This window comes from Gallus gallus, chromosome 4, assembly GCF_016699485.2.
Source record: "Gallus gallus isolate bGalGal1 chromosome 4, bGalGal1.mat.broiler.GRCg7b, whole genome shotgun sequence".
Classification (NCBI taxonomy): Eukaryota; Metazoa; Chordata; class Aves; order Galliformes; family Phasianidae; genus Gallus; species Gallus gallus.
This window is the reverse complement of record NC_052535.1, coordinates 39,033,014-39,046,185: the sequence shown is the minus strand read 5'-3', so window position 1 is coordinate 39,046,185 and position 13,172 is coordinate 39,033,014. Positions and strand designations below refer to the sequence as shown.

Below are 13,172 nucleotides of genomic sequence, written 5' to 3'. Positions count from 1 at the left end.
GGAAGCGGAAGCGCGAGCAGCTGAGGCGTCCCGCCCGCCCCCCGGCGGGAAGGAGCGGCTGAGGGGATTGGCGGGCGGCGAACACTGCCCGCCCTCAGTACCGCCCCGCTACCCCCCCCCATTTCCTCCGTAACAGGGGGCGATGTCCTTTCAGTACGTCATCAAAAGTGGCGTCCAGCTGGAGCAGCAAATCCTGTGTTGTTCGTTGCTGGCTGTGCTCTTAAGCGGTGGTACTTTAGAAACAGGCAGCACTGCTGGACCCCACTCCAATACCTTCTAAAGCAGGGTCCCAGGAACCCTAACTAGTTAGAATCCTAGGGACCTTACTAACTACTTCACAGAAAGCACAGCCACTTGCAAACAGAACAAAACCCATCTGGTTTCCAAAGCGTTGGAGAGGAGCTCTTTCCATGCCCTCTTCATCCACCGATACGGGTATTTTTCCAAAGATCTGTCGTTGCCCACAGCCACCTCCCCCCCCCCCCCCATCTAAACTGGGAAGCAAAGTACCAATTAATACTAATGTGATAATCTCTATGCTCAGAATTTGTTTGACATAGCAACAAAGCTCCCTGTGGTAGACTTTAGGCAACAAGCAATAGTACAGGTGATAGTGCTGCTTGGCTCCCACAGAAGGCTCTTGCTGACAGTATGTAAGAAAAATAAACCAGACTCAGCTCCTCAGCTATTTTCATTATGAGATATGGTAAAACAACTACACTATCTGTCCAAGCAACATACACATTTGAACACAGTATAGAATCTGTCGTAAAAAAGGCACTTTAGAGTTCGTTCAGTGGGGAAAGAATGCATAAAGAACATACAGAAGTACTCAAGTCTACAATGGTACAATGGTTATGGACAGTAGCAGAGGAACAGCTATAAATATAACCTTGGTGACGCTTCATCTACCGTGGTTTGCAGAGTCTGCCCATTAACTCTTTCCTATTGTTCCCCAGATTAAAGCTAGATACACAGTATATGCACAGAGGAAGTGGGGATAAATACACACAAGGGAACAATGACACCAACCACCCAAAAGCAGTGCAAAACTAGTAAAGCTACAGATACCACTGTAATTTAAGTGACAAGTGCATCATGTGCCAAAGACCATATTGATGACAAAAATAAATTAAAGGAATACTGATGGGGCAAGTTACATAATGACATCTTTCTTACAGATGTTGGTCAAGAACTTGCAGATAAATACGAGATCAAAGCAGATTTACCTTCCAAACAAAGCATCTGCAGACAGCATTTATATTGTAGTAAGTACTATGTTAAGAAGTATAGCTGTAGTAACAAAGTTTGCTCATGAGAATTACCAAGTTGCACCTCAGCTTGTTAGTCCGCAGCATCTTCAGTTGATTAAACAAACACTTCACTGAGTTGAAATGCAGAAATATTTATTTTGGTTTCCTTCATTGGTTTTGAAAATTGTTTTGGTTTTATAAAACATAGAAATAGCCAACACTAAGCAAACATTTGAATTCCAATGTAACAAACTACTGCTCTAACAGTTGACTTGGATTTGTGTACCTTAATTGCACACACGTATGAAATTATGCTACAGAGTAGTGCATTACAATCACACAAATCTTAGTGCAAACCTTGTTGTGCTTGTATCTTACATATATCCATGTTTTCAAAAAACAGTAATGAGTTCTAATGCAAAACCAACTCTGTTAAGGATAGCAAAAGACTTATGTTGTCATAAGGCTTATTTCTGCTGATTTCTGAGACAAAAGGTAAATAGTTCTGTAGTTTATCTGGGAATTTGTTTCTTATCCCTGAACAAATACCCATCCAGTGCCAACACTGTTTGTTGGCACATCTGAATACTTCCAATTACTGCAAAGCATCAGGCAAAAAAAACATTCTACCTGACCTATTCTGCTATTCCATGAAGAATACTCAGTGGCTCATACACACAGCACAGAAAATGGAGGTTACGTCAGAAGCTGTTCTGCTTAGAGGACCTGGCACTTTTTAAAAAACACATTTTAAATCCACATTCATCATGGGGAAAACGAGTGACTAGTACAGGTGCGATACTTACCTGACAGTCAGCATAGCCCAGCCTCTTAGATCATTTTTGTTTCTAGTGTTCTTGCCAGAGTTAGAATCTGCCCACTAAATGGGCAGGCACTACTCTGGAATTGTGTTAATGCAGCGAAGGCTACACTTGCTGAATTAACTGCTTCTACACTTCCAGTGCAGAGTCACCAAATGCAAGTTTAGCCTGAACCTGTATTAATCAGTCTCTTTTGTACAGAGTCCTGACTTCTACCTTACAAAAGTAAGCCTCAGAACTGGCTGTAGATACAGAAGGGAAGAAACCCTTGCCTCACCCCAGTTAATATTAGGACTAATTAAAGATGCAATATCAGCTATATAACTGTAAGGTTTTGTGTTGATGGGTTTTCTCTCCCTTCCCCCCAGACTAAGTAACTCTCCTGAGGTGGCAAGATACTTAGAGGCATTTCCAAACCTGCCAAATCCTTTTTTTGAACTGACAACTGCAAGATACACTGCAGACAGCAAACATGCTGGCAAGAAGAAAATCTTAGCTCCTTGGTTAAGGAGAGTCCCATTTTTGGCCAATGAAGTTTTAAATAACTTATATATAGTTACCATTTATAGTTAAGGCTCTTTTTGGAAATTGTAGGTCACCATAAAAACAGTATGCAACACAACTTGACAGTAAGGCAGTGTTCCATTTCTTCAATGTTCCTATGGCAAGTACCCATCCCATTTTTGTACAAGTTTATGATTGCACAGTTTCCTTCCCTATATTTGCTGTAGTCAAATTACAGATATGAAGACCAACAGTAGACATCAGATGTGTGCCACTTTACTCAATCCACTGTTACATTTTGGTATTAGCATAGAGTTCATCTATCTGCGACTGGAAATATTTCCGTAGTTCTGGTCTCTTTGCTTTCAGTGTTGGTGTCAGCAGGCCATTTTCAATAGAAAACATTTCTGTGTGCACAATAATGTCTTTAACCTGGAAAAGAAACAGACAGTAACCAAGCTGCATTCTTTGGAATACACGAGGTTTTTAATAGAGTCACCATAAAAAAAGACTATTACTTTAAAATATTTCCAAATGCAAATTAAAATCAGTTCTTAGTCTGACTATATTGTTAAAGATTGTTTAAAGAATTAGATGCTCAAGTCTAATCAGCATCTTACCTGTTCAAATGACTTCAAACCAGATTCTTTACCAACTCTCACCATGTCTTCTAGGATGTGCTTTTTGACATCCTGTGGATACAAGAATACATTGTACAGCTCAAAAAAGTTGATGCAGAATAGCTAGCTGTTTACTTAGCTATTTACTCACCTTGTTTTTACATAGCTTCTCATATGTGCCTTCAAATCCTTTTTTCTTGGCCCATTTGCACAAGGTTTCGGGATCAGGTACCACAACAGCTAGTAAGAAGGCCTAAAAAGAAATTTAAATGCTTTTTTATCCCCGTTTTGTTTATTCATTTCAAACTTAAAGCAATGCAGGTTCCTAAATGCTTCTTACTGGTTTTCTACCTGGTTTTGGGAGGCAGTTTTAACAATGTCACTTTTTTCCTTAAAGTTTACACATACACTGTTAGCAGCTTATATATAGTGCTTAGTGACCAAATGAATTAATCCAGTTCTACTACCTGGTCTAAAACTAGATCTAGAAGCATATTCTGTAACCGGTGGAATCCAAAGTGGATTGAGAACTAAAGTGTGCAACAATAAACAAAGACACTAGGACAGGTTGCTCAGAGAAGCCATGGATGCCCAAACATTGGAAGTGTTCAAAGTGAGGTTGGATGGGGGCTTTGGGCAATCTGGTCTAGTGAAAGATGTCCCTGACCATGGCAGAGGGAAGGGTAGCCTATATCATCTTGAAAGGTTCCTCCAACTCCAACCATATGATCCTCCTGAAAGTGTAAAGACTAATCTCAAAGTCAGGGAGAAAGGAAAACCCTTTTCTACCATCTCTCCCTGGTGTTTATTTTTTAAATTACCAGAAGAATGCCTACCTGCAAGCTCTCTCCATGGACAAACACTTGAGCAAGTGCTTCACTTCTCAGATACACATTTTCTATCTTCTCTGGTGCTATGTACTCTCCCTGGGCTAGTTTAAATATGTGTTTTTTCCGGTCAATGATCTTCAACGTACCGTTCTGTTGACAGAAATAATTTCCACTCAGAAAAGGCACTTCAAGTGATAACCAGTCTACACAACGCATCACAGCAGATCACATAATGCCCCAGAATTAAAGCGTATGAACAAGAATTTGCCTCTACTTATTTTTATTTCAGAAATAAGTTCCTTTTATTAAGCTTTCAAGAACGGACCAGAAGCAATACTGCTTAGGTTCTGTCTTAACATGAACTTAAAATGCCGTGCACAATTCAAGACAGTTTACTGATGGAAGCTATTATCAGACAACACAGGAGAATGGTGCTAGACCCAGAACACTGTCAAACTACAGTTAAAACAGGCTCTGCACCCATCTAACCTGAACTAGAGACAGTCTCAGGCTCACACTATGTTTTTATTATTATTTTTAGCCCCAGATATAGAGTTGGTTCATATATAACAATTCTCCTCATAATGTTACATATTTGTTTTTTAATTCACTGTATTTTTAAATATATATATATATTTAAAAAAAGTTGTTCAGTTATTGCTAATAGCCACTGAAATACCTTTCAGCTATATACGTTAACTTACTGGTAGCCATTTCCCAATATCTCCTGTATGAAGCCAGCCATCTTTGTCCAGAGCTTCTGCTGTTTTTTCAGGATCTTTCAAATAGCCAAGGAATACATTTGGCCCTTTTACACACACCTGAAAGACAGCCATGTGTTGATATACGTTACTATGAAGGAAGATTAATCACCATTTTTTGTAAGGAATGCTCTCTCCCACAGTTCTCAACAACCACCACTACAGTAACAAAATATTAATTGATTTTTTTTTTTTTATTGTACGGGCTTTTTTTTGATGCAGGCACAGGCTGAGATGTTTTCCATTGGTATGAAGTATAATAAAAAGCTCTTGCAAGTAGAAAGTTTGAAGAGTAATCTTAGGGTATAACTGGGTGTAGGGGAGTCTGATGATAAAAATATGCACATAAAGTTATGAGAAGTACCAACATGATTACATTATTATTACTAATAGTCATCAGGACTTTAGAATGACCCTGGAAGAGTTAGATAGAGAATCCAGTTTGAAATCAAGGCCAGATTGGTAATAAATATTAATAGTGACTGACAAATACTAGGTCAAACACCACTCTAGGGAATTAGTACAATTGTAAAATAGGCAAGGAACTGACTAATGCCCATTAATTCTCAGATTTGAAGAAGTTACTAATATAGTTCAGAAACTAATTAAAAAAACTCATCCCAAACATTTTTAGTGCTTACCCTGGCATAAAATAAGCATACTGGCAAACTGAACTACTGTACAAGTGAACAGAAGGTGTCGTCAGTTTGAGGGAGATCAGAGCATTAGTGAGGACCCCGAGAACCTTGCAGGGACAGTACCAAATTCATGACCAAACTGAGGCCGTGTTTTAAAAACTAAGTCACTTTTGCTATAAAACAGATTACCTGGAAAGATATGTAGACTTCTCCTCTACACGTCCTAGAGAAGTCAAAAGCTGCTTTGTCAAACTTCATGACTCCTACTATCACTGGCTGGCAGTAGGTGATAGCTTCTCCCAGTAGGGACAGCAAATCATTTATCTATATCCTTCTAACTGGCACTAAGACCTCATCTGCATATAAACATACATAATTCTGCTTAGAAGTTTCTTTCTTGAACGTGGATAACTGATTAGAGCGAAGAGAAAGGCTGACAGGGCTGAGAATATTGAAAGCTTATTCTCAGAAAGAAGGACTAGAACTGCTGAACCCAGCTGATGATAGAAGCTGAAGAGCAAACAATGAGGAAGATCTATTTTAAAAATATATTTATATATATATTTATATTTTACTATGAAAAGACATACTCAGTTTCTCTAACAATCATACTTCTAAAGCATATTTAAGATGCAAAAAATAAACTGCTGAAGAGAACCAGCAATTAGGTCATACACACAACAGGAAAGAATCTTAATGCTGTTCTCCACTTGCCAAAAGATAACCTTCTACCAACAAATGAAAGATAGCCCTTCAGCATTTCTGGGAATTAAAATCCAATGATTCATTTCTACTCAAGCAAATAATGCACAATCGTTTTGTTTTGGTTATTTGTGACTACAAATCAGTTATTTGCTCAGACAATTTGTTCCTTTTCTTTTCCAAGAAATCTTGACATTTGGAAGTTACTCACCTCACCTTCTCCTTTGGCAGCCAAGTAATTCATCTCTTGTACGTCAACAAGCTTTATGATGTTACATGCCATTGGTGCTCCAACGTGACCTATTTAACAGACATTCTTTAAAAGCTTGAATGGATTTTTAGTGAGATTCTAGAAGTAATAAGCTGTCCATATACTAAAGTAATAAAAAAAGGAACAACTTCTGGTAACACACCACACCAACACCAGCACAGTAATAGTTTTAATTTGTTGTGTCTAACACACTAAATTCTCATATACCCACAGAACACTGTTTACTGAACTGTGTACCCAGGCTCACTATCTTTATAGTATAACCAGACTGTGGACATTTTAAATTAGCAGAACTATTACAGTAAGTTTCAAGTATAAAGACTATAACAGTTTGGGAGCTAGAAGTAAAACAGATAACAAATGGAGACTGTTCCAACACTGGAAAGCATCATTTGAATTTCCAGTGTTTATGAACAGATTTCTATTCTACAAGACTAGAAGTTAATACTACAACCTCTTCTCTCCTACACCTACTTCAACTCACAAGGGCAAAGCCTTTTGAAAGAAAAGGATTACCAAACTTTTCTAGCTATTTAAAACTAATAACTCCGTAAGAGCATTTCAAGATTTTCTGACGTGACTTGAAAGATAGTCTTATTCTTCACAACATGTGAAATTGATAAAAATCATACAGCTGGGGCTTCTATAGCAATCTGAACTTCAACAGGCAGGTAGACCATTAAACACTATACCTGCTGTCCAGTCACCAGGCATTGACAGTGAGCATCCAGCTGTGCATTCAGTCTGTCCATATCCTTCATAAAACTAGGAAAGAAAACCAACACTTAGTCAGAATTCTTACTTTTCAATATAGTTTCTTCATTAAAGTAAGTATTTTGCTTTCTTCCTAATCAAGATGGCTTGAGTTTAGCATAATCCTCAGTATCTTCTAAAGAATACTGCCATATTAAGAAGTTTTATTTCAATACACACTTTCAAGTAATAATATTCCACCCTCAGTTCCAATACTTACTCAGCATTTCACAGTATTTCACATGCCATGTGTGACACCTGCATAGATCAGAACTGAAAGTGACAGAGTGCAACAGGAAGAGACTAAGAACAAAGGCACTAGAAATGACTTCATATTATTTAAGGACATGTTTGTTCAAGAAAGCCAGAAACAGAATCCCTATCTCATCACAGCTCTGTTGTTATTGTTCTACCCCTAAGATCTATTTCACCACATTTATTCCATCCTGTGCCATTGTTAGATTTAGCCTCTTCAGATTTAATCTCAAAAAAGCACATACTTGGAAGAGACTTTGAAGAGAAATGCAATTGAGCAATCTAATTCTACCCACTCTCATCTATAAAGCAACAATACTATGTGATATTAAAAGATTCTCTACAATAGAATCAATAGAATCATAGAATGGCTTAGGTTGGAACAGACTGCAAAGATCATCTAGTTCCAACTTCCCTGCCGTGGATATGGATGGTCCTGTTGCGAATACTTCTATAAGCACAGCAAGACCCAGGAACTTAATCCAAGAACATTAATTACTGCTTACAGCATCCCATGAATCTTTTTTCTCTTTTAGTTTAGACGTTAATATTTCAGTTACCACAAAGACTTTGAGATGAAGACAGAAGTATCAGAGGTACAAGAATCTCTAGAAGACAATATGAACTTGTATAGCTTCCAAGAATGCTAGAAAGCTACCCATATAATCAGATCACTAGAAGTGCTCTAAATTAAGTCTTTAATCAGGTACTTAAAAGCATTATGGTTTTCGATGAAGGCTAGGAAACTCACCTGACAGCCAAGAGCTGTTCTCAGGAAGGTCAGTACACTTGCAGATACAGGTGCTGCTCCTGTGACCATTAGTCGTACTTTTCCTCCCAAACTTGCCTACAACAGATACAAGATACTGCAGATACCAAAAGCATTTTAGAGAGGATTTAGAATGGCATATCAAATACATAGCATCTACAAAGGCTAAGCTGTGGTGCCACTGCAATGCAGACTCAGTCAGAAGCTGATATAAATTATGGCCATGCAGCAAGGGTTCTTACTTTTAGCATGACTTCTATTGGTTTCTCATATACTCTAAATGCTATAAAAGCAGCCACAGGAGGGTGGTGTACTACCAGAGTTGAAAGAGAGCACAGATACAATACCAGACACTTTCTAGTGACCAACAGTGAGGTGACAGTAGGGGCTAAACATAGTACTAACATTCAGCATTCCTCCTCAAAGGACAGTGTTCACTTTTAAAGAAGGAAGCACCAGACTTTTAGAGCAACTCCCCTAATACAATTATCTGATACAATAAGAACAAGAAGAATGGAACAAGAGTTTAATTTTACTGAGAAGCCAGATAGTCTTTAACGAGTCGTGAAAGCCATATCACACTTCAACCATCCATATCAAATTCAGCAATTGCAAAGTGATACCTATAAACTACAAAGTAGATGAGATATATGATGATGCTTCAGACTCCAGTATTAAGAGCACATCATACTGCTAAATCTGTATGAAAGTAGGCACATTTGGAGTTCTTTTCAAGATAAAAATGAAGACATAAATGCAACAGTAGAAAAGGTTCAATATCCATAATATAGAGACCTAGACTTCCAAGTATACCTGTATTTTTCGGAAGATAACTTTATCCCAGAAACTGTTGTTTCTAATTATACCACTTCTGAGTTCTGCTTCTTTCCTCTTGGAAGCAAAATCCAGCATCCACTTCTTCAGTGATGTATCCGCCTGTCCAAAAATCTATTTAAAAGATTATATATAATTAGAGTGCAATAGTCTGAGACTTCTTTTCTCCTTATACTAACATGCATAAAGACTCAGTGAAAAACAAGCAATTAAACAACTTATTAGTAAGCATAGTAATTCTGATATTTATGATTTGGCCTTTTTACCTTTTGTGTTCATTTAAATCAGCACTGAATTCTCTTCCCAGTCAACTGGGCACAACATTTTCATGAACAAGTTAATTCATGAACAAATTATATTAAAATATCAGCAAGCAAAAACATCAGTTTTTAATTCTAGCTTGGTTGAAATGCCAGTTAAGCATAATCCTTGTTATGTTCTAAAGTACATACACACCTCAATAAAACTTGGGTTTCTTTAAGAGACAGATCTTTTCAGAAATACCTAAGAGCAATTTGTCTTGCATATAAGCTTGCTTTTCAGAGCATTTTTAAAGGCTCCTTCTGGTTGTTCCCAGAAAGCTTCAGGGCAGACTAGAACCAATATTAGCATAATTACTTACAGACCCAGCAGGTCTTCAGCATTAGGGGGTTTCCCACCTTAATTTTCCACTTGCTAACTTTACATGCCAGGCTACTTACTACAGGGCTGTGAGAGGTTGAAAATGTGCCAAAGAAATATGAAATTATCACAGCACCATGGACAACAAGCAAGAGAACACAATGAAAGAAGAAGGGAGACCCAAGCCTTATCCCTGTTTCTAGAATTCCAATACAGAACACTGGAGCAGAATGAGGGGCAAAGCTCTAAGCACTACCTTGCAAGTGATCTTGGAATTTCCTGCCCTTCCAAAGTGATCAGAACTGTGCTACTTGCTCTTGGGGCTAAACAGGGGTGTTACAATACTTGCTGTTCTTCTAGTCTCATGAAAGAGACAGCATAGACAGGTCTGCCATTTATTTGGCAACTACAGCCTACCTGTATCCTTCAGCTCCTCTGTCTGTACCCTAAGAGAGGTCAACCATCCGTATATAGAAAGGATCATTTAAAATATTCTATAAAAAGGGCCAAGGAAGACTTTACTTCTGAATTCCCATTGCAGAAGATACTGAGAAGGCAAGTAGCAAACACAGGAGAGAACAGGTCAATTGACACACCGTCTATCCAGCACTTCAGACTGGCTTGTTTGTAGTTCTCCCTGCTAGAAATTGCTGGCTGCTATGTAGGAAACTTGTACGTGTCCATGCAAACATAGCAGACACCTGACCTTGATTTGCAAACCCCCTTCCATGAGTCAGCTACTAGAAATGCAGCATGCAGATGCTAAGCCTCAAGTTCACGGTGTAGACTGGACTTCAGCTTGCTCAAAGCAAAACAGTGAGCCCTTAATAAAGCTAGAGAGAACCAAGTCTCCTAGTCAGACTTTTCAGTGCCAGTGCTGGCTGCCTGAAAATGCTTTAATACATTCAGCACTACTCCCTGTACTTTCTGCTCTTTTAGAAGAACAGTAGTTCAACAGCATCCCAGAACACAACAATTACTTCTGCTATGTCAGCACAGACTTCAGGAAGTCCCTCAAAACCCTGAACAGCTCCAGACTCAGCTTTAAACTTACCTTGTCAAACATTCTGTTCAACAGTCGTGGTACTACTGGAAATACAGTTGGCTGTAGTGTTTTTAGGTCATCCATAAGTAGCCTGATATCCCCTTGAAAGAATCCTATCCGAGCTCCATGGCACAGAACTACACACTGTTAGAGAAAAGTAAGATGTCTGAAAACGTATAATATGTATGATGCATTCCAACTATGTGTATTACCTTTTCTTTTAAATGTGGAGCAGACTGAAGGATCCACTCATGTGGACAAGTTCTGCAGCATTCTCTGACTATTAAATGAGACTGGCAAGATCAAATGGCAAGACATCTGTTGCGCATGGGCCAAAGACTTGGATAGAAACAAATACTGCACAAAAGCCCCTAACCAAAAAAGCAGTTAAATAAGTTAGTGCCAGAATCTCAAAAGGTAGCAAAAGATGCAAAGCACTATCTAACAAGCTTATTCAAAAAATATACGAGAACTTTTTTGCCTTTATTTGTACTAGAAAATCCTGCATTGAAGTCAGATTCCTGCAATGAGCTGCTTGCGTAGTATTCTCTTGCACTCCAGTTTTCCTTCCTGTTCCACAACAAGGATGCAAACAGGATCTGTCATTAGTCATTTGTCAAGATGTTTGTTGACAAATGTAAGCAGAGCCACTGCTTATTTCTGCATCATTTTAGACTTGCATCCATGGAGGCAGACTTAATCCTGCAGCGTTCTATGCTCTCTGATAGTCTAGAAGCTCCACCCAGTACACCTATGTAGGTCAGGCACATCCTGAAACAGTGATTGAGCACCTGGTGGGAAGGCAGGGCCAGCCCAGGGGAACTCAGGTGCATGCAGCATACCTAAGTGAGTGGAAGGGGTGGAGTCAGAATCCATATAGTGAGCATATTTTGCTGGAGATCCCTGCCTACCTGAGGCCTTCTAAAAGGTAAGCTTTTTTCCTTTGTTTCTGCATCCAAAGCTGCTGCACTTGGGCTTATCCTCACTTGATGCAGCCTGGGACTCTGCTACCCTGCTATTATTGCTGTGTTTTCCATAACATTATAGATTATTTACGATGTAATGCTATTTTGTTAGAGTTTTATTTATTCTTTTAATAGTATCCCTACTCATTTGTGTTTCTCTGTACCTACTAGCTTTTTATTTCTCCCTCCTCCTCAATATTTCTTCCTTCATACCCTGCCATAGGTTTTTACCTTTTCTGCATAAAATGTGCAAGTTACTCTTCTCTTCACCTGTATTTTGACACTATCTGCTAAGAAGCAGCAAATGCATGAGGACAGCAACCATCTTTGCTAGACAAGAACATGTTTGTCCTGAAAAGTTCACTGACACCCTAACCAGTTTCCTTAGGAAGCCTGGATCAGCTAATGCCAGCTTTGCAAGAGGAACACTCAGGACAGTTTCTCACAAACCCTGTATTCATACCTACTTAAGAGTAACAAATTTATCTTTCTTCTAAATGCTTTCTTGCTTATCTCCTTATGTAGATACATATGTCAGGAGCAACTCTGTAGAGCCCTCAACAGACTAATACAGAACAAAAATGTTTGGATCTCATTTTTATCTTTTAAAACATTTTTCTATTGCACAATTAAGAGAGCTGATGTCCACAGAGCTTGTACCTTCTGGTGACGATAGACATCAGTAAAACAGACACTGAAGTATAACCATTACCATGTGGAAAAAAGGGTTGAAGTCACAAGGACATCTATACACTTTGATTAGACTACATCTATTCCCACACCTCACAAAAACATACATATAGATCTTCTCACACTTACATGGAGGCCATATATTCCCTCACACAAACCGGGAAATAATCAGCTTCAACATTCATGTTTGCTATTTCATCTGAGGGAGATGGGTTAATTGAACTTGAAGTAGAACCATTAATGTTTATGATTAAACATCTGTGCCTTATTACACATGACATATTTGAGGAACCTTATTCCAGTTGCATATCACTTCATAACAATCTTTCAGCCCACTAATAAAATTACCAGCATTAAGACAGCCTTGAATCCTCTCATCCCCAGAAGTGAAACTCCAAGTTTGCCTTACAGGCAAGGAAAACTATTCAAGAAAACTTTGGCTTTCAATGCCATTTAATGACAAATTCTATTTTCATTTCCTGGAAGAAAACTTGACTGAAACAAAATGCCTCTCTTATTCAAGTTTATTGGAAGCAATAGTAAGCTTAGACAAAACTAATTTTGAGTTAGTTAGGAGAGTAGAACACCACATTATACAATTAATATTTATATAACTTTTGCAGGTCAAAGAATAGGGTGGAATTCTAGCGCTGCATTGATTATATTAGAAGGATGTCTAGGCAGTAAGCAGATGGAGGGATTGTCTCTTGTTCTAGTAAGCCAGTTTCTCACTAACACTAGCTCTAAAAGTAATGTTTGAGATGTTTTCCAGAACTTTATCTTAAGTTTTCACATATGTGTAAGAGGCAAAAACAAGCTCTGTTTATCACAGATCTCCGT

General features: G+C 38.5%; 1 protein-coding gene across 7 annotated transcripts in view; it reads right to left on the bottom strand.

Annotated features, from left to right (window-relative positions):
- Positions 1 to 1,389: 1,389 nt before the first annotated feature.
- Positions 1,390 to 13,172, bottom strand: part of ACSL1 (acyl-CoA synthetase long-chain family member 1) — a 72,180-nt gene continuing 60,397 nt past the window's right edge. For all 7 annotated transcript variants that reach the window (XM_040698931.2, XM_046940091.1, XM_046940090.1 and 4 more), the window contains 10 exons: positions 10,687 to 10,821; positions 8,991 to 9,125; positions 8,160 to 8,255; positions 7,093 to 7,165; positions 6,341 to 6,429; positions 4,733 to 4,849; positions 4,035 to 4,178; positions 3,350 to 3,451; positions 3,199 to 3,270; positions 1,390 to 3,010 (listed from right to left, as the gene is read on the bottom strand). In XM_040698931.2, coding sequence (XP_040554865.1) covers positions 2,870 to 3,010; positions 3,199 to 3,270; positions 3,350 to 3,451; positions 4,035 to 4,178; positions 4,733 to 4,849; positions 6,341 to 6,429; positions 7,093 to 7,165; positions 8,160 to 8,255; positions 8,991 to 9,125; positions 10,687 to 10,821 — 1,104 coding nt within the window. In that variant the 3' untranslated portion in view covers positions 1,390 to 2,869. The remainder of the gene's footprint in view (positions 3,011 to 3,198; positions 3,271 to 3,349; positions 3,452 to 4,034; positions 4,179 to 4,732; positions 4,850 to 6,340; positions 6,430 to 7,092; positions 7,166 to 8,159; positions 8,256 to 8,990; positions 9,126 to 10,686; positions 10,822 to 13,172) is intronic.